We start from the raw sequence: 25,835 nt of genomic DNA, 5'->3' as shown, positions 1-25,835 counted from the left end.
AAAATGTGCAACAATAATGAATGAAAAAAAATCTAACTTTTCTATAAATGTTCATTAAAATCACAATTAAAATAAAATTTTATTTAAAAAAAATTTGTCCTGCTTTGTTTTCTTTGCTTTCTTGGTTCTGTGACTGGGTATCTGCCATTAATGTTGCAAAATTTTCATTAGTTATAACTTCACATATTTCTTCTCCTCCCTCTGTTCCTTACTTTGTTTTTTCTAAGATCTCAGACTTTCCTTCTTGAATTTGCCAGTTTGCAGCCTTTTCAGAGCTATGTACCTCATCCGGAAATTCTGTTAGGATAGTTAGTGAGTGAATGTGCATGGGGTCTGTGTACCCTTAGTTTACGTGTTTTTGTGTACTATTAAGTTGGAACTTACAAGTATCTGACCCTCTGGTGGTTTTCAGGGGCAGTTAATCACACAGGATGAAACTGCCTATCTGTCTCCTGTGGAGCAGCTGGTGGATTTGAACCACGTGCCTTCAGTATTGCAGAGCAGCTTGTTGCCAAGTAGGCCACCAGAGTTCCCTACTTGTTCTCTGTTACTCTCTGCAGCTGTGTCCTAGCAGAGAAATGGACCTAGGGTTAAGATGGGTTTGAAAGGTAAGGAAAATGCCAAAAGTCTGAAATGCAAGTGACTGAACTCAGGGTGTTGGGGCTTGGTAACCACAAGTATTGTGAGTTCTATAGAGTCTGAAGTGATGCTGGATTGAAAGGAATTGGAGAAAGTGTGCCTTGCTGAGGGTGAGTAGCACTACAAGCAGAGTCTAAGGCTGAGGCTATGTTCTTGTTTTTAGGTACTATCGAGTCGAGTACTCTAGTCAATAAAACACAAATAGACAATTTCTGGTATTCTTTGCTTTCAGCCAAGATCCATCTGACATCAGCAGTGATATTCCTGGAAGACTGCTATAGGAATTAAAACTTTGGTCTTTTCTTCACACTTTCTGATCTCAAAACCTCCTTCAGGAATGCAGTGTAGCTTCTTGCCACCAAGCTACCAGACCTCCCTGTAATAATACAAACAGCGTAGGACTAGTATAGTGACAATCATATAGACCCATGGAATAGAATCAAGAGCCCAGAATTAAAGTCATCCACGTACAGTCAACTGAATTTGACATGGAAATGAAGCCTATTAAGTAGGGAAAAGAGAGCCTGTTTAACAAATAGTGCTGATAAGACTGGAATTTACAACTCAGGGTAGATCAAGGACCTAGGGGTAAAACTAAAACCCATAAAGATATCAAGGAAAGAAAAAAAAAATTTAGGCATATTATCAGGAAGGGTTAGGTCTTGAATAAAAACATCACTCTAGAGGAAAATGGAGGGTCAAAGAAAGAAAGGAAGACCCTCAACAAGATAGATTGACACAGTGACTGTAACAATGGTTTCAGGTATATCAGAAATTGTGAAAATGGCAAAAGATAAGGTAAAGTTCAGATCTGCTGATCATCAGGTCATTGTTGTTGTTGTTGTTATGTGCCATCGAGTCACTTGCGACTCATAGCGACCCTATGTACAAGAGCTCTAAATGCTGTTCTACCAGTCACAAAATTGATCCATCTCACCAAAGGTCTTCCTCTCCTTCGCCTCCCCTCCACTCTGCCAAACATGATGTCCCTTTCCAAGGACCAGTCCCTCCTTGCAACATGCCCAAAATATGTTAGACAAAGCCTCAGAATCCTTGACTCCAGGGAACACTCTGGCTTCACCCTCTCCACGACAAACCTGTTTGTTCTCCTAGCAATCCATGGTATATTCAACACTCTTCTCCAGCACCACAGCTCAAAGGCATCAATCCTCTTTCAATCAGCCCTATTCACTGTCCAACTTTCTGATGCATAGCACATAATTGCGAAGACTATAGCCCGGATCAGGCGCACCTTAGTCTCCAGCCTGACATTGTTGCTCTTTAGTACTCTTGAGAGGTCCCTCACAGCCGACTTTCCCAATTCAATTCGTCTCCTGATTTCCTGGCTGCTGTTACCAGGAGTGTTGACTGGGGAGCCAAGTAAATTAAAACTCTTAACTATCTCAATCTCTTCACCATCCATGCTGATGCTGCCAATTGGCCCAGTGGAGACATAATTAACTCAATAGCACCTAACAATAAAAACAATCTATAGCATAAATAGGACTATAAAATAGAACAAAAATGTACAACCAGAAGAAGATGAGATCTTCTAAAAATTAAATCTAAAGTTTTTTAAAAAAAAAAAATCTAAAGTTTTTAAAAAATTTTCAAAAGTACAGCCTACAGAGTAGGTAAAAGCATTTAGCAGTTTCATATTTGATAAGGAGCTGATTGCTAAAATTTATAGAAAACACCAGCACCACAAAGAAAAGACAACTCAGTTACAAAATGAGCAGAAGATAGGAAAAAAGTAATGAAAAAAGACATTCAGATAGCCAACACCCACAAAGGAAGTACTCAAGACCACTACCTATTGTTGTGTACCTTCAGAACAGACCTATAGCTGACCTTCAAGTGGGTTTTCAGAAGCAGTTAATCCCATGGAAGGAGATTGCCCATCTTTCTCCCACAGAGCAACTGGTGGATTTGAATAGTGTGCCTTCAGGATGGCAGCTCAGCTTCTTACCACTAGGCCACCAGTGCTCTCTATTGTTGCTACTGTTATTGGTTGCCTTTGAGTCAAGCAGGACTCATAGAGACCCTAGAACAAAAGGCCTAAACCCCTCTACAACTATCGACATTTTAAAAAGTTCATAGAATTTCCGGAGGCATGCTGTTTAGGAAGTGGATGCCACTCTTGCTTCCAAATCTGTCTATTAGAGAGATGCAAATCAAAACAACAAAAAAACCCAACTCATTGCCATTCTATCAGACCTGACTCATAGCTGACCCTCAGAGAGTTTTTAAAGACTGTAAATTGCAGGGGTGAGAAGGTGGAGATTGCCTATACTTCTCCCTCGAAATGGCTGATGGATTCAAGCCTTTTGGTTGAGAACACAATTCCTTAACCAGTAGACTACCAGAGTCCTCTTCAATCAAAACAACTAGGAGATATCACCTCATTCTTGCACAAATAGAAAAGTTCAACAGTAAACAATAAATGTTAGCAAGGGTATAGTGATATTGGAAACCTCATGCACTGCAAGTGAGAATATAAAATGGTATAATCACCTCTGATGGCTTAGTCGTAAGGAACTGTGCTACCAAAGCAAAGGTACATAGTATAAATCCACCAGTTGCTCCACAGGAGAATAATGGGCAGTCTTCTCTCATGTGATTTATAGCCTGTGAAAACTCACTGGAGGGTCAACTATGAATTGATTCTGATTCAACAGTACACTGTTGTTGTTGTGTGCTATCAAGCCAGAACCAAACTATAGCTGACCCTCCAACAGGTGTTCAGAGCAGTTAATCAAATAGGAGGAGATTGCCCCATGGAGCTGCTGGTGGATTTGAACCACATGCCTTTGGGATTGTAGTGCAGTTTCTTACCACTAGGCCACCAGAACTCCCTTGACACTACATGACAACAGAGGCTATAAATCATACAGAAAAGATTGCCCATCTTTCTTCCATGGAGTAGCTTCCTTTGTGTTGCCAGACTGAAAACACAATACCAGAAGAAGGTCTGTTTGTTCTTTATTGACTGTGCAAGGGCATTTGACTATGTGGATCATAACAAACTATGGCAAACATTGAGGTGAATGGAAATCCCAGAACACTTAACTGTGTTCATGTGAAATCTCTATCTTGTCTGAACTGAGCAAGGGAACATTTCATGGCTTAAAATAAAAAAGGGTTTGCTTCAGGGTTGCATCCTTTCACCATATCTATGCATGCATCTATTAATTCTGTATCTTGTTTACCATCAAGTTGGAACCAACCCATAGTGACCTTCTGGTAGGTTTTCAGAAGCAGTAAATCATGCTAGAAGAGATTTCCCATCCTTCTCCCTCTGAGTAAATAATTTGGAAGTTCACTCTATGAAGAATGTGACATCAGGATCAGAGGAAGACTCATCAACAACCTGTGTTATGAAGATGACACAACCTTGCTTGCTGGAAGTGAAGAGGACTTGAAGTGCTTGCTGCAGAAGATCAAAGACTACAGCCTTCTATATGAGTTGCATTTCAACATCAAGAAGACAAAAATCCTCACCATTGGACCAATAAGCAACATCATGATGTGGGGGGGGGGGAACTGGCATTTTCAACAATTTCATCTGGCTTGGATCCACAATTAATACCCTTGGTATCAGCAGGCAGGAGATCAGGAGACATATTGAATTAGGAAGTCCGCTGTCAGGGACTTTTCCAAATTACTGAGGAGCAATGATATCAGTTTGAAGACTAAGGTGCTCCTGATATAGGCCTTGGTATTTTCAATCACTTGCTATGCAACTGAGAGCTAGAGAACAAAAACGGATGACCAAAGAAGAGCGGATGCCTTTGAGTTGTGGTGTTGGAGAAGAGTACTGAATATCTCATGAACTACCAAAAGAATGAATATATCTTGGAAAAAGTGCAGCCAGAGTTCTTCTTGGAGGCAAAGATGGTGAAGCTTTGTATCTTGAAGTTTGTGCACATTGTTTGAAGAGGCTATTCCTTAGAAAGGAACATCATACTTGGAAAGGTGGGGGATCAGTAATAGAGAGGAAGACCCCAAATGAAATGGATTAACAATGTGACTGCAGCGATGGGCTTAAGTGTGTCAGAAATGATGAAATTATACAGGATAGGACAGGGTTTAGGCCTGTAGTTCACAGGTTCACTATGAGTTGTATTTGACTTGAGGATACCTAACAACAGGTCACCAGAGCTCCCTCTGTTCCTATATACAAGGTAAAGAAATAGTAGCTGTGACATGAACACACCCTGGTTTATTGCAGCATTATCCACAATAGCAAACAGATGGCAACAACCTAAGTGTCAATCAAATTAATTTCCACCATTGAGTACTGTTGGTATTGATTGCCTTCAAGTTGAGCATGACTCATAGTGACCCTATGAACAAAAGGTCTGGAGCCCCTCTACAACTATTGACATTTATCAAAGTTCATAGAGTTTCCGGAGGCATGTTGTTCAGGAAGTGGATGCCACTCCTACTTCCAAACCTGTCATAATGTGTTATTGTTGCTATGTGCCATTGAGTGGCCTGTGATGCTTAATGACCCTGTGTACAGCAGCTCTGAACCCTTCTCTGTCCTGAGCCAGTCTCACTAATTCTTTTTTTTTATTATTAAAGGAACATTTACAGAGACTTTGGATTCTGTTCATTCATTATTGCATTTTTCTCCCTGTCCACCTCTCTCCCCAGTTCGTTCTTCTCTTTGAAAAGTAAAAGAAAAAGTCTTTTATTGGTATACAATCCCTCCCCACCCCCTCACCCCCCTGCCGAGTGCACTCCACTATGCAGCCTTCATTCTGGACTCTTTCTGACACATCAACCCCCATTGCTCCAGTCGTTGTATCAATCTATCTTATCCGGGATCTTCCTCTCCTGTGCTGTCCGTCCACCCTTCCGAGCATGATGTCCTTCTCCAAGGACCAATCTCTCCTGCCCACAAAAGTGAGGCATAGCTTCAAAATCGTAGCCTCTAAGGCGAGACTTAGTTTCACCCTCTCCAAGACAGACCAGTTTGTTTTCTTGGCAGTCCATGGTATGGTCTTCTTTAGAAACACAACTTGAAGACATCTATTCTTCTGTAACCCTTAATCATTGTCCAACTCTCTGAAGCATAAGATGTAATTGAGAAGACCATGGCCTGGATTAAGCGCACTTTTGTATCTAGACTGACATTGTTACTCTTTAGCACTCTGGAGAGGTCTATGACAGCAGGTTTTCCCAATGCAATTCGTCTTTTGATTTCTGACTGCTGGTGTTAAGAGTGTTGATTATGGATCTGAGCAAGCTGTAATTGCTAACAACCTCAATCTCTTATTCATCTAATATGGTGCTACCAATTGGCCCGATGGTGAGAATCTTTTGTCTTCTTGATGTTGAGCTTCAATCCATATTGAAGACTACAGACCTTGACCTTTTGCAGCAAGTGTTTAAGTTCTTCTTCAATTTCAGCAAGCAAAGTCGTGTCATCGTAGACTGTTAATGAATCTTCCTTCAATCTTGATGCCACACTCCTACTCATAATGTCCTGCCTCCTGAATGATCTGTTGTGCATACAGATTGAAAATGTATGGAGACAGGATGCATCTCTGACAAACTTCTTTCCTGATTTTGTACCATGCAGTGTTTCCTTGCTCTGTTCTGAGGACTGCTTCTTGGTCCAAGTATAGATTTCGTATAAGCATAATGAAGTGTTCTGAAATTCCCATTTTCCTCAAGGTTAGCCACAATTTATTGTGATCCCCACAGTCAAATGCCTTTGCATAGTCAATGAAACACAGATAGACTTTCTTCTGGTACTCTGTGCTCTCTGCCAAGATTCATCTGACATTGGCCATAATATCCCTAGTGCCACGACCTCTTCCAAACCCAGCTTGTATTTCTGGTAGTAATGGAGTACCAGTACTACACAATATTGAAAACCACAAAGAATTCATGAAACACTATACAACATAGGTGAGTCTAGAGGATGTAATGCTGAGTGAAATAATCACAAAAGGATAAATGCTGAATAAAAGCATTGAAATAAAAAGCTAGAGTAAGGTCTAAATATATAGAGAATCAATCTGGTATGGTTACCACGAAGGGAGAGGGACAAGTACAAAATTAACTGATAAACAACGAATATTTATTAGGGTAGATAAAAGGAAGGACGATGTGGAATGAATGGATAATCAGACATTGTGTATATTGTAATTGATGTTACAGAACAAAATGTGCATAATTGGAAAAAAAGTGCCCTGTAAACTTTCACTCAAATCACAATTTTAAAAATTGGCCTCATTAAAATTATTTAAAAAAACAAACAAACAAAAAAGTGTGTTTGCAAAACTAAAAAAAAAAAAAAATTGGCCTCTTTTCTGTTTAAAAGGATCAGTCTCTCCCCAAGTGTTTTTACTTCATATAAAGTCTGTATCACAAAAATTTGAAGACATCGTTCATTTTGGAGTCATTCTGTTCTCTAATACTTCATATTTCAGGTGTACCTTGACAACATACTCTCAGGATTATGTGCCACCATATGCTTATCAGCCACGTGTGAGTATCAAAGAGCTGAAAATCTATATTCAGTTACTTATTTATGCTCTTAAAAGAATTCATTATATATAATGTAAACAGCTAAGCTTGGAAATATAGTAATTGCTAGGATTTATGATGCTTTATATTTATTTTTGAGCTATTAGCTGTTTGTGGCAATCAATAAAATATTTTGTGGTTATAATTTTTTTCTTTTACTTTAAAAATTTTTTTATTGGTTTGCTTACAAAGTTCATAAAGTTTATAGATTTCAGGGAGAAATTATCTCAGTGTCCATAATACATTGGTCACTCTTCTAATCTTGTTTCATTTTCTCCCTCTCTGAATTTAATTCATCTGAAGTACAAGTGTACCTTTCTATATTGCCACATAAAAATAAGTGAATTAATTTAGTTCTGGGAATATGTATGTTGATTTAAAAATGCCCACTTTACAACTTGAACATATTTATATTTCAATGAATTATGTAGCAGGGAACAAACAAGGCTAGTTCCTGTTAGTCTTATTCTGGAAGTTTTACCTAGAAATACAATACCCATGAAATAGAAAAATAAGATTCAATTACTGAAAAGGAGAATAGAGTCGTATTTTTTTAGATGATGTGATGATCTGTTTAGAAAAACCAAGAACAAAAAGTAACTAGAATGAACAATACCATTTATGACTGAATAAAAAAAAAAATCATCAAAGGTCATAGGCAATAGTTTTCCTTTCCTTCAGCACTAATCATTTAATTAACTATAAATGGAAAAATACAAATTATAACAACACTACAAATTCAGAATATTTTTATGAGGACAGTTTTGCTAAGATCACTAAAAGTAGATGAGGTGGTTTCTTCCAAAGATAGCAGCCCATCCTATTTGCTTGTATTGTCTACATCAAGGGAAGAGTGTTGCTCTGAACCTTTAATCTGTGCTAGCAGGTGACATATTTGGTCCTTTGACAACAGCAAAGGTAACTCTATTCCAACTGAAGGATCCTGGACTGGAGGGGAGAGGCCATGAGGAAAAATACTGATGAGTCAGACTTGTAAATGCAGAAGCCATCTTAGACATTTAACCCAGTTTAGCCTGGACCCCAGGTGCCATTTCTCTACAACCATATAAAAGACTTAAGAAGAAGATAATAATAAAGCATTGTTTGCAGCCACCAAGTGTTATGTTTTCTTTTTGTAATATTTACCAAAATATAATTGAGGCCAAAATTTATAATTAAAGATAATTTTAAGGGAGTTGAAAATGAAATTTAATTTTGAATTAAATTTATAAATTTAATATCAGGAAAATTATATTAAAATAATAAACTTAATAATGGATTTTATTTTCAATCAGAATTCTAAGATTCTGAGACTTATTTGAAAGAATAAGCAGATGAGACTAATCAAAGTTTTTGGAATAAATTGCATACCAACTTAAGAAAGTAGAAAATTTTTATATCATCATTTTTATATGTCATTTTTTTAAAAAATGAGTATACTTAGTACTTAAATAATTTATATGAATTGAGAAAAAAAAATGTTAAATATCCAATATAGAAATGAGCAAAGGACCTATGTACATGACTTCCTTAGGAAATATATTAATTGTTAATAAACATAGGAAGAATATTCAACTTACATCTAAGAAAAGACATGAATTAAAATTATAAGATATTGCAAAGTGCAACAATAAATGAATGGAAATCCAAAATTTTTGTAAATGTTCATTGAAATTAATAAAAAAAAGAGAAAAAAGAAAAAGAAGGAAAAAAAAACTCCCCAAAACCGAAACTGTAAGATATTACTTTGCTAATAAAATTAGCAGTGTTGTTATTTTTATGTGCTGTTGAGTTGCTTGCAACTCATAGTGACTCTATGCACAATGGACCTGAAACCTGCTCTATCTTGTGCCAAACTTATTGTCTCTGACACACCTACCCTTATTACCCCAGTCGCTGAATCTCATCGAGGGTCTTCCTCTCTTGCATTGTCCCTCCACCCTTCTAAGCATAATGCCCCTCTTCAAGGACTGGTCACTCCTTGCAACATGACCAAAGTATGTCAGACAAAGTCTCAAAATGCTTGCCTCCAAGGAGCAGACTAGTTTCACCCACTCCAGGATGAACCTGTTCGTTTTCCTGGAAATCCCTGTTATATTCAATACTTTTCTCTAGCATCATATTTCAAAGGCATCAATTCTCCTTCTATCATCCCTAGTCATTTTTCAGCTTTCTGATGCACAGTAAGTAATTGTGAAGAGTATGGCCTGGATCAGGTGCGCCTTAGTCCACAGACTGACATTGTTGCTCTTCAGTACTCTGGAGAGGTCCCTGACAGTCTATCTTATTCTGTCTTCATGATGAAGATGAAGATGAAGATGAAGACAGAATGAGATAGACAATTCATCTTTCGCCAGGAAGATTGTAAATGGTTATGATTTTTTTTTTCTGGAAAGGAATGATGCATGTGTAGATATCTATGTAGATAATTTATTGTTGTTAGGGACCAGTGAGTCATAGTAACCCCACAGAACAGAGTAGACTTATCCATCAGCATTTTCTAGGTTGTAAACTTAAGGGGCTATCACCAAGATTTTCTTAAGCAAAGCTACTGGGTAGACTTGAACTACTGCTGTTTTGATTAGCTGCTGAGCACTTAACCTTTGAAAGAACAGGGCTCCTTATAAAGACATTTGCCCATTCTCTTAGGCTTGGTAATTCTCTTTCTAGGAAATTTTCCCAAAGAAAAATCACCCACTGTAGGGATAAAATGTATAAATTAATATGATTGTTTATAATAATGAAACTTGTAAGATACTTAAGTGTATCATGTTAGGAGGTGTGTCATTTGCATAGTTATTATCATGTGATGAGACATTATACCTTCTTTAAGATGTAGTTTTCAAAGTCTTGGTAAATTTAAGGTTAAGAAGAACAGTATGATGCAAAATTGCATAGGAATTTTACCTTAACAATGTTAAAATATTGAGAAAAATAATTGAAGAAACTGACAAAATACAAATAAATATAGGTCCTAATGGTAGGACTATCCACGGTTTACTTCATCTTTATACTTCTCAGTGTTTCAAAGTGCAACAAGCATGATTGTTTATAATCAGAAAAACCACAGGGAAACCAATGTTGTTTAATAATGCATGTCAGGCCCATTTCCTTATCTTCATGGGGATAGGCTCTATCTCTGAACAAGATCTTCATATTTTTGAGATGAACTCTTATAAAAGTGACTTGATTCAATAAAGATATAAATTTGATAAAACCTGATGCTCTAAGATTCTCATCTCTAAGGAGCAACTTGGTTCCACTTTCTCCAAGATATATTTGCTTGTTTTCTTAGCAGTCCATGGGATATTCAGTATTTTTTCTCCACTATCACAACTCACTGACTTTTCTTCTGCCATCTTTGTTCATTGTCCAGCTTTTAGATGCATGCTAGGTAATTGGCAATAAGTAATTGAAAAGATCATGACTTGAGTCAGGTTCACTTTCATCTTTAAACTAACATCATTGTTCCTTAGTTCTTTGGAGAAATCTTTGACAGCAGATTTTCCCAGCTGGTGCCAATGGTGTTGATTATGGATAAAATGGGTAGAACAGCATATAGACAGAGAACTACCAGAAGTTCAAGCTGGGTTTAGAAGAGGCCATGACACCATGATATCATTGCTGATGTTAGATGGAGCCTGGCTGAAAGCAGAAAATATCAGAAGAATGTATATTTGTGCTTTATTGACAACACAAATGCATTTGACTGTGTTGGTCATGTCAAATTATGGCTAACATTGAGAAGAAAATGAGTCCCAGAACACTTAATTATGTTCATGCTCATACCAAAAAACTATTGTGTGATCAGAGCAAGGGAACACTACATGCTTTAAAATTAAGAAATCTGTGTGTCAGGGTTTTTCCATGTCTACTAAATCTGTATTCTGAGCAAATAATTTGAGAAGCTGAACTCTTTGAAGAAGAATATGGCATCATCAACAGTCTGCATTATGCACATGACTTAACTTTGCTTGCTGAAAATGAGGACTTTAAGCACCTGCTGTAGAAGGTCAAAGTTTATAATCTTCAATATGGATTGCATCTCAACATCAAAAATTTTAAATTCTTACTACTGGACCGATAAATAACATCATAATAATTTCATCAAGATTGAAATTGTCAACATCTTCATCTTATTTGCATCCACAATCAACATTGTTGGTACCAGCAGCCAGGAGATCAGGAGACATGTTGCATTGGGAAAGTCTATCGTCAGGGATATCTCCAAATTACTGAGGAGTAATGATATCAGTTTGAAGATTAAAGTGTGCCTGATTCAGGCCATGACATTTTCAGTCTCAGATATGCATCTGAGAGCTGGGCAGTGAGTAGGAATGATGGAAGATGAATTGATAGCTTTGAGTTGTGGTATTGGAAAAGAGTACTGAATATTCCATGGACTGCCAAAAGAACAAACAAATCCATCTTGGAGAAAGTGCAGCCAGAGTGCCCCTTAGAGACAAAGTTGACAAAGCTTTGTCTCATATACTTTAGACATCTTGTTAGGAGAGGCTATTGCTTGGAGAGGGATATTGTGCTTGAAAAGGCAGACGGTCAACCAATGAGGGGAAGACCCTCACCCAGATGGATTGACAGAGTGACTGTAGCAGTGGGCTCTTAAGTATGTCAGAAATTATGAGGATGACACAGGATAGGACAGGGTTCAGATCTGTTGTTCATAGGGTCCTTATGAGTAAACTTGATTGCATGCAAGAAAACAATGTAGATATTTATGTTTATAGCCGTGGTCTAAATACTCTTTTAATTCTCATGACTACTTGTATTTGTCAGAAATAGTTTTAGATTGTTGTTGTTAAATTGGCCTAGTGTTACAAATCTGTGCTGCAATCCCAAAGGCATGCAGTTCGAATCCACCAACTCCTCCACAATCTCCTCCTGTGCCTCTGTAAATCTGCCTCTGTAAACTCTCTGCTCAGTTCTGACTTGATTGTTGTTGTTCTTGTTAAGTGCCGTTGAGTTGTAGGTGACTCATAGCGACCTTATGAATGAAAGACCTAGATATTTGTATAACTTTCATCCTTTTTTCAGGTTCATAGTGTTTCCGGAGGCAAGCTATTTTGGAAGTGGATGCCACTTCTTCTTCCAAGCTTGTTTTAATCGGGAGCTCCACCAAACACTGTCCACCATGGGTAGCCATTCTTGCATTTGACATATCAGTGTCACAGTGTTCGGCTTCACAGCAACCATGAGTTACCTCTGTACAGCAAATGGACAGACCAGGGCTATTCGACCTAGAGGAATGTTTGACCAAAAACAATACAATAACAAAAACAACAGTTTTATCATTGACTGCATATATTTGTCAAAAATAGTTTTGGGCTGTTGTTAAATTTTATTGTTTGCTAAATACTTAAAAATATATCCAACTCTGGTGGCCTAATGGTAAGAAGCTGTGCTGCAATTCCAAAGGCAAGCAGTTTAAAACCACCAGCAACCAGCTCCATGCGGAAAGGTTAGACACCCTCTTCCCATGTGATAAATTGCCTCTGAAAACCTACTCGAGCGTCAACTATGGATCAGTTCTACCTAGACAGTACACAACAACGACAATAGTGACGGGGGAGGAAGTTTTGATGGCCTAATCCTTAGGGAGTTATGCTGTTACCCCAAAGGCCACCCTTCTCGGGTGGTTCAAATACACCCAGGATTCCAGGAAAGAATTATGGACATTACTCTCCTGTGTGACTTACAGCCACAGAAACCCAATGGAGGGTCAGCTGAGTTGGGTCTGACTTAACAACAATGAGAGTTACAGATTGCCTTTAGTTTTCTGCATTTGCATATCTTCCAATTACTCTTAAATTTATAACATGACCATTGAAGGGAAGCAAATATTCAGAATGAGTAGGATCTGTCTAAGACTTCCATGTTCACTGATAGCTGCGGTTGATAAGGCAGGTCTCACTGTCGGGGGAGTGCTCTTTCCCCTAACTCCTTTCTACAGGTGTTGTTGCCAGAGCTGTGTGTTTCCAAGACCACATTATTAGAGAGGAAGCAAGTTTTCAGTCAAGTGTATGTAAGCCCCAGAGACTTAATGAGGTTCTACTGAAATGAGTGAAACAAAATATTACAGAATTATCTAGCTTCATATCTACTATCATTCCACCCAATGTGACATTCACATAAATAACCTTGCTATCTCAGATACCTTTAAAGGGTAGATGGAGCGTCCCACATGAGCATGCTTTTATAGGCATTTGCGGGAAGAATGATCTTTGTTGTACTAATGCCAGGTGGCTAATAGCTATCTTTAATGGTAGACACAAGGTTAGTTCTCAGTGACTGATTTGGCTAAGAAACATAACCCATCATGGTTTTTATGGATGATCTGGATGAAAGAATGGACATGGTGTTTTCAATTTATCTCATAATATTAAATTAGACAGACTTACTGCTGTTCCAGAAGGTGAGCCTCAAGCTGTAAATGACCTTGAAAGTTAAAAACTAGAAAACAACGTCCCATGAAGAGACCAAATGCAGTAAGTTAACTAAGGACAAGCCCCCCTTCCCTTCAAGCGGAGGAGGGAGACTGGGGAAATCTGAAGGATGAGGACTGGGGCTGTGGTTGAGTAGGAAACACAGTGATTAGATTTTGAAGAAAGGTAAGGAGATAGAAGTACTTATAATAAGAATTTAGCAGCAAGGGTCAGTGGACATAGGATTGCTGAAGATGGTAGTGGGTAGGTATCTAAGAGGCAGATACCCTTTATTTAAAGATACAGTGATGCATTTTCTTGATCTAAGTGGCAATATCATGCTGTCTGTCCTTTACTTTGAGGGACAGTTGATGGAGGGGCTTAGTGGTAAGGAGTTGCACTGCCAATGCACAGGCAGGCGGTTCAAATCCACCAGCTGCTCTGAGAGAGAAGAATGGGCAAGCTCCTCTGGTGTAATTTTTACAACCGCTGAAAACCTCTTAGCTGAAGGTCAGCTAAGAATTGTTTCAGACCTGCTTCACATCAGAACAACACTAGGTAAGATGATCTTCCTGTAACATCTTAACATGTAGTGCAGGACCTATTAAAGAAAAGGAAGATAGTAAATGAGAAAGCGAAGAAAAGGGAAGAAAAATTACTTCAGTTCCTGCAGGGCCTGCTTACCCTTAGAGTCCCCTCCCCTCCCCTCGTACTCCTCTCTACTTTTCTTCAGAATAACTTGTTTGACTTCCTCGAACCTGACGGAAGCAGCACATTCAATAATGACTTGACCCTTCATACTGGCTGTGCCTCCTCAGGCCTCCTTGTCTCAGATGCCAGCAGTTATTTGCCAGTGCCTCCCTCAGCTCCCCTCTCCATTCAGAGTCCACAGAACCGCCTCACTCCCTCCTCTCACCCTTTTTACTGTCCTTCAGGCCATCTTTTAGGGCCTCAGTCATGACTTTCCTGGACTTTGGGTGCCAAAACCCAACTCTTCAAATTTCATACCATCTCAAAGAATTCAGCTACTCCTTTGGCTCTGCACCAGCCATCACCTGGTTAACATTTAAAATGTTTAGGGACTGCCAAGCTTGTCGGTAATTTGCAACAATAGCACAAGGGGCTCCCATATAATATTTACTCAGAACCACATTGTTTACATTTTGTCCTGCTTTCTCTCTCTCTCTCTCTCTCTCTCTCTCTCTCTCTCTCTCTCACACACACACACACACACACACACACACACACACACACACACACACACTTTCTCCCCCCATGAACCATTTGGAAATAGTTTGGAGACCCTGTGTCTTTCCCGCCTTACCTTATGGATTTCCTAAGAACAAGGACATGCAGCCATAATGCAGTTTTCTACCTTAGGAAAGTTGACACAGCACAGTTATGTAATCAACCAGCCACATGCAGATATCTTCCAATGTCCCAATACTATTCTTTTTAGCAGTTTTTCTCCCTGCCAACCATCACTGTTGTTCATAGGGCACTGACTTTTTTTCCAGGCCATCTGTCCCACCCTACTACCTTCCAGATGAACATTTTGGACTGATGTCATCTCAAATGAAAAATGTCTAAAATGACTCACTGTATACCTCACTGTAATGAGTACTCTTTAATCCCCACATCCCCATGTCATTCTTATTCTTTTTAGTGGTGTTACAACCTTCCAGCCATCCAGGTTGAGAACTATGAATCAACCCTGGTTCTTTAGCCCCATTTAGCAGTAAAAAGTCTTCTCAGTTCTTTCTGTTAAAAGTCTCTTCCAGTCGCTTCTGTATAAGCCATTTGTGTTAATCCACACTTTGTCACCACCTTTGACAAACTCCTAAAGTGACCCTCCTGTGCTTGAGGCCTCCAGAAAAGCTTGTCACGATTGATGATACTAATCATATGAGCTTGTGCCAGAACTCTGGTCCATCTCACAGCAGAATGATGTAAGGCCGACAACAATATGTAGAGACTCAAGACGCCATCTCTGATCACCTCTTCCCATCTCATTAAATGAGTATTGAAGAAACACTTAAAGATTATGTTATTATTGTTGTTGTGTGCCATCTGATTTGAGCCAATCCCCTTCAGTGGGTTTTTAGAGGCTGTGAAATGCACAAGAGGAGATTTCCCATCTTTCTCTTGCAAAACAGCTGGTGGATTCAAACTGCCTGTTACTGGGTTGGTAATGCAACTCCTTCCCAGTCAGCCACCAGAGCACTCTATAAATAATATGTTAGAGTACTGAAATTTTAACAACAGTCCATATATATAACAGAGAACATGTATGTAATGGGTAAACTGGCTTTCTTCCTGAGTTTTTTAACCACTGAGAAAATACAAACCCCAGTTCACTTTAAGCTTGTTTAATTTAATAATTTAAATACCATTTGTAAGAAATCTCTACTATCTCCCAGAGATACTCACTCACTTTCCCATCCCCTGATTTTTCTGTCTATGGCAGATTGTATTTTTTTTAAGTGGTTGCAACACATGCTTCCATCCCACATGCTCTAATCATGAGGTTTTGATGCTTCCTGTTGAGGGGTGGAGCCTACATGGCTTCTTGACTCTGGGAAGACTTGTCACTGGAGATGCTGCAGATGATGTGACTTCTGAGCCCGAGCGGTACACTGCAATGCAACTCCCTCCTAATTATCTTTCTGGAACAACCTGGCTGCTCATTCTTGGAACCAATTACCACATTATGAAGAAGTCCAGGTGGGGACACAATGAGGTGCGTGTGGTGTTTCTAGTCAACAGTCCCAGATGAAGTTCAGCAGCCAGCCAGCGCCATCTGCCTGGCATTCGACCAAGAGAGCATTCAGATGACTCCACCATCCGCCCTTTGAGTCACACTCTGCTTTCCCAGCTGAGGCCCCAGACACGATGGAACAAAAAGAACCCTTTGCTTTACTGGTTTTGGTTTTGTTTTTTCCCCCCATGACCTAAAGAGTCTGGAAACAGAATAGTTATGGTGGCTTAGTGGTAAAGAGTTGTGCATAAAGGTATACTATTTGAATGGGAGAAAGATAGGAATTCTCCTCCTGTGTGACTTACAGCCTCTGAAAAGCCACTGGAGGGTCAACTATGAGTTAGTGCCGACACAACAACAATAACATTGTTCTACACTACTACTTGTGGGATGGTTTACCGGTTGCTCTGGAGACCTAGTGGGTAAGGAGTTGTGCTGCCAACCCAAAGACAAGCAGTTCATATTTGCCAACTGCTTCATGGGAGAAAGATGGGCAGTGTCTTCATAGCCTCTGAAAACCCCGGGCAGATCATCTTTGTTGGTTTTGACTCAGCAGCAATGAGTTTGTTATGCAGCTCTAGTAACTGGAAATTTCCCTAAGAAGGTGATTAAGTCCATACAGGAGAGATCCAACCTAGTTTTGTAATGCCACAGGGGAAGCATGAGGCTTTAAGTATTCCGTTCTCTGCCTGTTCTGGGTTGATATCCATAGCTCACTGCTTGTTATTCCCTCTGCTGGCTTTTATGGTGAAAGTCTATGAATGTCAAGAAAAAGATTGATAACACAATTATAAAATATTCAGATGGCCAACAGACACATGAAGATATGCTCAAAATCACTGGCAATAAGAGTGATGCAAATCAAAACTGCAATGAGATACCATCTCACCCCAGTAGCAATGTCAAGGTTTAACAGGACAGCAAGTAATAAATGTTGGAGAAAATGTGGTGAGATAGGAACTCTTTGACACTGTTGGTGGGATTGTAAAATGGTACAACCATTCTGGAAGGCAGTTTGGCTCTTCCTCAGAAAGTTGAGTATAGAAATTCCATATGACGCAGCTATTCCACTGCTTGGAATATACTTCAAGAAAATGAGCCCTGAGACACAAATGGATACCTGTAGATCAATGTTCATAGCAAGAATAAGAACAATGTTCCCCATTGCATGAACATGGAAGCAGCCCAAATGTCCAACCAAAATCAAATGGATTGAGAAATTATGGTATACTCACATTATGGAATACTACACAGCATGCAGGAACAAAGATTTTTTTAAATCTCCATCTAACTTGGGAGGGACTGGAGAGCATTATGCTAAGAGAACCAACTCAGTCCCATGAGGATAAATACTGTATAAGACCATTATTGTAGAATGCATGTGAGGATTCAAGAGTGGGAGGGTGGGAGCAGAGGGCTGAGGATGGGTAGGGTGAGGGGACAGTGAAGAGAGTGTTAATCATAGGGACACATAATTTGATGGGTAGAGGAAGGGGTGGGTACAGGAAATGGGGAACCTCCAGTGTGAAAAACAATGTATACAAACTTTGTAAGTAAACCAGTATAAAATGAAAATTTTATTATTTTAATTTTTTTTAAAAAGTCTGCGGATGCTGTAACAGGTGTTCTTTTTTCTCAGGACTTGATTGTATCCCATATGGTATCTCTGGACTGTCTCAGCCTCATTTCCACTCCTATAGGCACTCTAGACCTTACAAAGCCTCCTGGGATTCTTATTCAGCCCCAGCTCCAGTGTGCAGCTTAGTGACCTCTCTGTAGACATTAGTGACTTCAGAATCTTGTCTAGGCCTTGTGGTATCCAAAGTAGCTCAGATGAGCCTTCCTTCTGCCTGACAAAGTTGCTCTGTCAGCTTTGATATGATGATGCCTCAGGCAAATGAGAAGACGCTCTGGGAACTGATTTCTTTCAAGATTTACCAGTGAGTATGAGATGGGGGCAAGAGGAGGGAAGAACCTTTCTGCCATTATTCTCATTTATCCAAGACACCTTTTTCTCTGTAGGTCAAAGGGAGCCTGCTAAGTAAGGGTCACAGATGGGAAAATGGGGCACATATTTACTTTCTATGCTGTCCGTCTTTTCTTTCTTTTTATTCTCTCCTTTTGAAATTCCCCAGATAGGCAGACACTACCCTCCTCTCCATTCTAACTCTTGGCTAAGTCTTAATGGCACATGGGTAGGGAGTGGAATGTTTCTCCTATACATTTAGAGAGTGATGACTCTCGGGCTTAATCATTAATAATCTAAAGTCGTAAGACTACTGACTCAATTACAGAAGTCCTGGATTGCATTGTGCTTGTTAAGCACTAGCTTGCAGTGCCCCTGTGCACGACAGTCATTGCTAATATTGAGCGACTGTTGCAGCCACTGCAATTTTGAATATTAGAAACTAAATATAATAGTGCTTTTTTTTGTTGCTTGCCATTTTTTCCGAAACATTTTAATCTCCCCTCAATAAGTGGATAATTGTATACACTGAAAAAAGAAAAAAAAAATCCCTACTAATTTTCAACCCCCCATTCCCAATTTCCTTATATTTGCTTTAAATGTATAGGACATTACTTGTCTCTCCAGGACTCCTACAATCTCAGTTTGGTCTTGACTTTTGTTGTTGTGTACCATCAACTTGGAACAAACCCATAGCTGACCTTCTAGTAGTTTTCAGAGACATTTGATCACACAGGAGGAGATTGCCCATCTTTCTACTGAAGAACAACTGCTAGATTCAAACCACATACTTTTTGGGTTGCCGGAGCAACCCCTTACCACAAGGCCACCAGGGCTCCCTACTCTCATTCTATTCCTAGTGACAGTGATTGGCTCAACATTGAGCAGATGAGTGAATTTACACAGAGTGAAGTTCAACACTTTCATTCAAGCATTTGAAGGAAAGAAGCTCTTTTTTTAATGACTGGATGTAAATTAGCATCTGTCCCAGGTTGCTGTGGACAATGCTAAGCGTGACGGCAACACTACAAGAGTCAGGAGGAACCGGGGCCTGATGGCTCCCTAATCTTCTGGTCTTGGGTCTTCGTTGCTATAAAAATTAAGGTCCTTTAAAGCTCTTCTTCATGTATCTTATTTTTCCTATTTGGTTTCATATTGAAGACTACAGTCCTTGACCTTCTGCAGCAAATGCCTCAGTTTCAGCAAGCAAAGTTGTATCATCTGCATAATGCAGGTTGTTGATTAGTCTTCTTCTAATCCTGATGCCACATTCTCCCTCATGAAGTCTAGCTTCCTGAATGATCTGTTCCACATATAGATTGAAAAGTTATGAAGAAAAAGATGCATCCCTGACACACTACTTCTTGATTTTAAACCATGCAGTGTATAGTTTTCATATAAGCACAATCAAGTGTCCTGGAATTCCCATTCTTCTCAGTATTAGTCACAGTTGTGATCCACACAGTTAAATGCTTTTGCATAGTCAATGAAACACAAATAAGCATTATTCTGGTACTCTCTGATTTCTGCCAAGATCCATCTGACATTGACAATATGTTTCTAGTGTCATGGCATCTTCTAAACCCAGCTTGTGTTTCTGGTCATTCCAGCCGCTTTTGGATAATCTTCAGCAGGATTTTGCTTGCATGTGATATTAGTGATACTGTCTGATAATTTCCATATACTTTTGGATCACTTTTTTTAAATGGGAATAAATATGGATCTCTTCCAGTGAGTTGGCCAGGTAGTTGCTCTTCAGATTTCTTGGCACAGCCTGGTGTGCATTTCTAAGACAATGTCTGTTTGTTGAAATATGTCAGTTGTTATTCCATCAATTCCTGGGGCTTTGTTTTTTGCCAATTCTTTCAGAGCCACCTAAACTTCCTGCTTCATCACCATTGTCTCTTGACCATATGTTCTTTGATAAAATTCTTCTGGGCCAGCCAACTCTTTTTGGTTCAATGAGTCTGTGTACCCATTCCATCTTCTTTTAATGTTCCCTGGATCATTCAATATTCTGCTCTGTATCCTTAAGCATTGCAGCTCAAGGCTTAAGTGTGTTCTTCAGTTCCTTCTCCCCAAATTGAAGGGTTGCTGTATAATGAGAAGTGGGAGATGGAGATTCAGAGCTGAGCTGAAACAAGCTCTAAACAACTTGCTTTGGCTGACTCTGTGCATGTCATCTCAACATTTACTGATCTAATTTTGCTAACTTGAAGTTAGTCATAATGGGAGTATGTAGACCGAAGCAATTAGCAAACATTATAAAAACTTTTGTATTTGCTTTCTTTTTTTCAAGTTGATTTACAAGCACAACAATGCCCATTACATTTGTCCACACTGAACAATGTGTTTCTGTCCCTGCACAGTTTTGGTGGCTTTTGATGCCTCTGAATTATGGTGTTTGTGAAGAGTATTGAATATACCATGAGCTGCCAGAAGAACGAACAAATTTATCTTGAAATAAGCACAGTCAGAATATTCCTTAGAAGAATGGATGACAAGATTTTCTCATGTACTCTGGATATGTTACCAAGAGAGTCCAGGCCCCGAAGAAGGACACGATGCTTTGCAAAGTAGATGGTTAATGAACAATAGAAAAAGGAAGACCCTCAAAGAGATGGACTAACACAGTAGTGACAACATTGATCGCAAACATAGAAACAATTGTGAAGATGACACAGGACTGGTCAGTGTTTTGTTCTCTTTTGTAAAGGTTTATGTTGCACTTCGCTCTCTTTTGTAAAATCTTATGTTGCACACTGTAAGACAAACAACAACATCTTCATCTCAAGTGCCTGGCTCCAGATTCTTTGCTCTAAAATAGGAAATAAATGTTTTTTTCATTGTTTTACAATCCTTAATTATAAAAGAAAAAGCATACTCCTTGAAACTAAGTAAAAATAGGTGTATCAGCTAGGTTTGTCTTTTCTTATTTCATACTTCAAAGTTGTTATTGTTATGTGTCGTCGAGTTGCTTGTGACTCATAGTGACTCTATGTACAACAGCCCTAAACCCTGCTCTATCCTGTGCCAATCGCATGGCCTCTGACACACCCATCCCGATTACCCCAGTCACTGAATCAATCCACCTCATAGAGGGTCTTCCCCTTCTGCGCCGTCCCTCCACCCTCCCAAGCATGATGTCCCTCTCCAAGGACCTCTCCCTCCTTACAACATGTCCAACATGTCAACATGTCAGACGAAGCCTCAGAATCCTTGCCTCCAAGGAGCAGCCTGGTTTAACCCTCTCTAGGATGAATCTGTTTTCTTTGGAGTCCAGGGTACATTCAATACTCTTCTCCAGCACCACAGCTCAAAGGCATCAATTCTCCTTCTATCCTCCTTAGTTATTGTCTAATTCTCTGATGCATAACAAGTAATTGCAAAGACCATAGCCTATATCAGGCGCACCTTAGTCTCCAGATTGACACCATTGCACTTCAGTACCCTGGAGAGGTCCCTAACAGCAGACTTTCCCACCGCAATACATTTTTTGATTTCCTGGTGCCAAGAGTGTTGACCGTGGAGCCAAGCAGACTAAAGTTGTTAACAATCTCAATCTCTTCACCATCCATCCAATTGGTCCAGTGGTGAGAATCTTTGTCTTCTTGACATTGAGCTTCAATCGATACTGAAGGCTGCAGTCCTTGACCCTCTGCAGCAAGCATTTCAGGCCCTCCTCAGTTTCAGCAAGCAGGGTTGTGTCATCTGCAGAACGTAGATTGTTAATAGATCTTCCACCAATTCGGACGCCACACTTCTCATAGAGTCCAGCCTCTTGGATAATCTGTTCTGCATACAGGTTGGAAAGGTATGGAGATAGGGCACATCCCTGGCATACGCCTTTCCCAATTTTGAACCATGCAGTTCTTCCTTCAAAGGAGCCTATATTAATATTCAAAAATTGTTTCACTGATATTCTCAATTTCAAACTTGATCCTTTCTGTAGGAGCTTTAAGCAGTCCAGACACTTTGTAGTCCATGTCTATCAGCAACCATGGTGTAATGTGAAAGAAGAAATATTTCTTTGGGGAAGTGATCAATGATCGTGTATTAAAATGGAAAGTTGCATGAAGTGGGGTAAGGATAGACATGTTAAAGATTATATTGACTCATGCAGAGGTAAATTCTTTAGAAGAATGGATTTCAGAGTTTAGCATTTACTGTTGCCCTGTAAAGTATGATTTGGTACCTATTATTTAAAGCATAACTCAAGCTATTATCTCCATGACAAGATTATAACTTTTATTAATAAAAAGGTTTTAAATAGTAGTTAAATTATAATTGTTTTTGTCTTGTTTAGCTGGTTATAAAATTGAAGTTCATCTTATGTTGTAATATTATGGCTTAGGAAAATATTACATGTATGATGTGTATTACCTTTTAAATTTTATAAAGGAAACAACTATAGTCTTCTTTCAGGATTAGAAACACTTTAAAATATAAACTAAGAAAAGAGGGGAGAAGTAATGTACACTGTACTGAAATAATGAAGGAAAGAACTGTTTAAAAGGAATATATGATTGGATATTATCTGCATGACAACAGTCCAGAATAAGAGCTGCATAGTAAAGTGGAATGGGGGGGGGGGAGGCAGGCGAGGAAATTGTGCAACAATGAAAGAATTTTTTTTTCTGAAAGAGAAAAGCAAACTGGGGGGATGAGTAGGGAGGAAAATATGCAACAATGAATGAATGGAAACCCAAGGTCTCTATAAGCTTTTGTTAAAATCTCAATTAAAATTTAAAAAATAAAAAATAGTAGTTATTGTATACACTGAGGCATTTGTTACATAGCAGGGTTGTTGTTGTTGTTGATTGCTGTTAAGTCGAGCAAAACTCATAGCGACCCTATGAAAAAAAGGCCAGAAGCCTTTCTATAATTATCGTCATTTATCAAAGTTCATCGTTTCCAGAGGCATGTTGTTTAGGAAGTGGATGCCATTCCTGCTTCCAAAGAGAGGGATTAAATTAATTAATTATTTGAAGGTTAACCTATGATTATGACAAAATAGTATACCAAAGGTAAACTTTCGCACCTCACTTCTTGTTAAAAATTTTAAACTTAATTCAGTTATTCATTACTATTTCTCTCTCTCTCTTACCCTCCCACCTAATAGGTCTATTCCTGTGAAGATAATTATTCAATAGAGCACAGAAAATGCCGCTCACAGTTCACAGATCTAGATGGTTCCAAGAGACTTGGCATCAACCACTGGCATGATGAAAGTGGGATTTATGCTAATTCATATGTAAAACGCAAACTCTGCCCAGTAACTTGTGGTCCTATTGTCCCATTTTAAATAATACATGGGATCAGCTTCTTCAATAGGAAAATACAGAAGAAGAATGGTTGTTACTGTGGATGTTTTTCCATTTTAATAAATGCAATGAAAATGTTAATATAAAAGGTCCCTTTAAGTACATCTTCTATTCTAGACAAGTGTGTATAGCTTTATTTTCATAAACTGCTTCAGTGTTTTCTCAACTGTACAGTGCCTGCCACTGATGATACTTGGCAGCCTTGCTTTTTATTTTGTTTTAAGGACCCTGCATTTATTTTCATTTCTATTAGGGGAAAAAAACAACAAATAGAAAAGCACAGTTAAGCTTAAGAATTGCTTAGAATCCGGCTAATTGAAATAGTGAATTGACTTGATTTCTACTTAAAGACAAGCTTGAAGTAAATAAAATATAGGGAGCTTTGGTGGCCTAGTGGCAAGAATCTGTGCTACAATCCCTAAAGCCTGGGTTCGAGACCATCAGCTGCTTTGCAGGAGAAGGATGGGCAGTCTTCTCCAGTGTCATTAACTACCTCTGAAAACACACTAGAAGGTTAGCTACACAACAAACACAAGAGGATGTGACAAAAACTGTAAAACTCAGATGACTTATGTTTGGCTGACACCGACTATAGCACTAATTCACTCATGGTCATCAGTTTGGAACCAACCCATAGCTGACTCTCTAGTGGATATTCAGAGCAGTAAATAGTCTGGGAGGAGATTGTTCATCTTTCTCCCATGGAATAGCTGGTGGATTTGAACCCATTGCCTTTGTGTTGGAAGTGCAACTTCTTACAAAATAGCCTACTAGAACTCTCTGTAGTAAGATTGCACTTGTGTTTGTATAGACTGAACGTATATTTCCAAGCTTTGATCTGTCTGATTGTTAGCTGCTCCATAGATTATTTATTTAGTGTGATGTTTTTCCTTATTCAAGTGTTTAAGGTAGTAGAAATGCAGACAGAGTTTTATTAAAACTTTAGAAGTCTCAGGTCTTTCCCATTTCCTTTACCTCCTAAAAAGACAAGGTAATGGTGGGCGTAGTCCAATGGTGATTAGCTTTCTAAAACACAATGTACAGGAATGATTATATGAAAAATAATGTCAATGAAGAAAAGTGTGAAACACAGACACACACACACTGAACCATGTTCATGAATGAAAAAACCTGCAAAAACCACAACAATAAAACCTCCAAAGTGGACTAGGGGAGGGGGAAGGGAAAGGGAGGGTGGAAAATGTGCCTCAATGAATGGATGAAAACCCAACTTTTCTGTAAACTTTCCTTAAAATTACTATTTAAAAAAAAAAAAGAAAACTTTTAATGTTTTATGGGGGAAAAATTATCAGAATTATCTAGTGCTAGATTTGAAAGGAATTTTAGTGATTGTTTTGACTCACTCTCATTTTACACAGGAGCAAGCAAAAGTCTAAGGAGACTTAAGTAGGTAGTCTACCTTACATAAAAAGATTCTAGGCTGCTCTTTTAGGTATAACTAGAACTTTATTTTTTCTTCTGAGAAGTTTAGTTATTTAGTCAGCCTGGGCTTAGTTTACTCATCTTGTTTATTAAAAAAATGCTTCCTGAGCACTTTCTCTAATTGTGGATTAGGAAAATATAGAAGAGAATGCAAGTTTCATGTGACAAGAAATAATAATGAAAGTGTAGATATGCTTTCACCAGTAGTCTTATTATTCTTGCTGCTGTAAGGTATGTGTGTTTGCGTACACACACGTACAAATAGATTTTGTATCTACATTGTATGTTCTATATCACTCACTACCATCTAGTCTGTTCTCACAATGACCCATCCAGTTTGCCAGGCTGTAAATCACAACTGGAGAAGACTGGCTCTCCAGCTTCTTAGAGCTGCTGGTACATTTAAGCTTCAGGAGACATACATCTCGGGTTAACACTCCGCCAGAGCATCCTCCATACTGAATACATGATGTTAATTCCCTATTGTTGTTGGTGTGTGCCTTTGAGTCAGAAGTGATGCCTGACACTCTAGCCGGTTTTCAGAAACAGTTAATCACACAGGGAAAGTCTGCCCATTCTTCTCCCATGGAGCAGCTGGTGGATTTGAACCGCATGCCTTTGGGATTGCAGCACAGCTTCTTACTGCTAGGCCACCAGAGATCCCCTTGATTCCCTATATATTGCTTAATTAATGGATCTATACATAGAATTATTTTTCTTTC

At 39.0% G+C, this 25,835-nt stretch overlaps 1 protein-coding gene across 1 annotated transcript in view; it reads left to right on the top strand.

Moving 5' to 3' along the window:
- The window catches only part of LOC102856645 (uncharacterized protein C9orf135 homolog), a 123,804-nt gene extending 100,153 nt beyond the window's left edge, over nt 1–23,651 (top strand). The window contains exons 7-8 of the mRNA XM_006894423.1: nt 7,086–7,143; nt 23,469–23,651. Of these exons, the coding sequence (XP_006894485.1) occupies nt 7,086–7,143; nt 23,469–23,651 (241 nt within the window). The remainder of the gene's footprint in view (nt 1–7,085; nt 7,144–23,468) is intronic.
- The last annotated feature ends 2,184 nt before the right edge of the window (nt 23,652–25,835 follow it).

The sequence above is a fragment of the Elephantulus edwardii genome, unplaced genomic scaffold (genome assembly GCF_000299155.1).
Source record: "Elephantulus edwardii isolate Elephantulus edwardi_28Jun2011 unplaced genomic scaffold, EleEdw1.0 scaffold00141, whole genome shotgun sequence".
NCBI lineage: Eukaryota > Metazoa > Chordata > Mammalia > Macroscelidea > Macroscelididae > Elephantulus > Elephantulus edwardii.
This window is presented reverse-complemented; position numbering and strand designations above follow the sequence as displayed.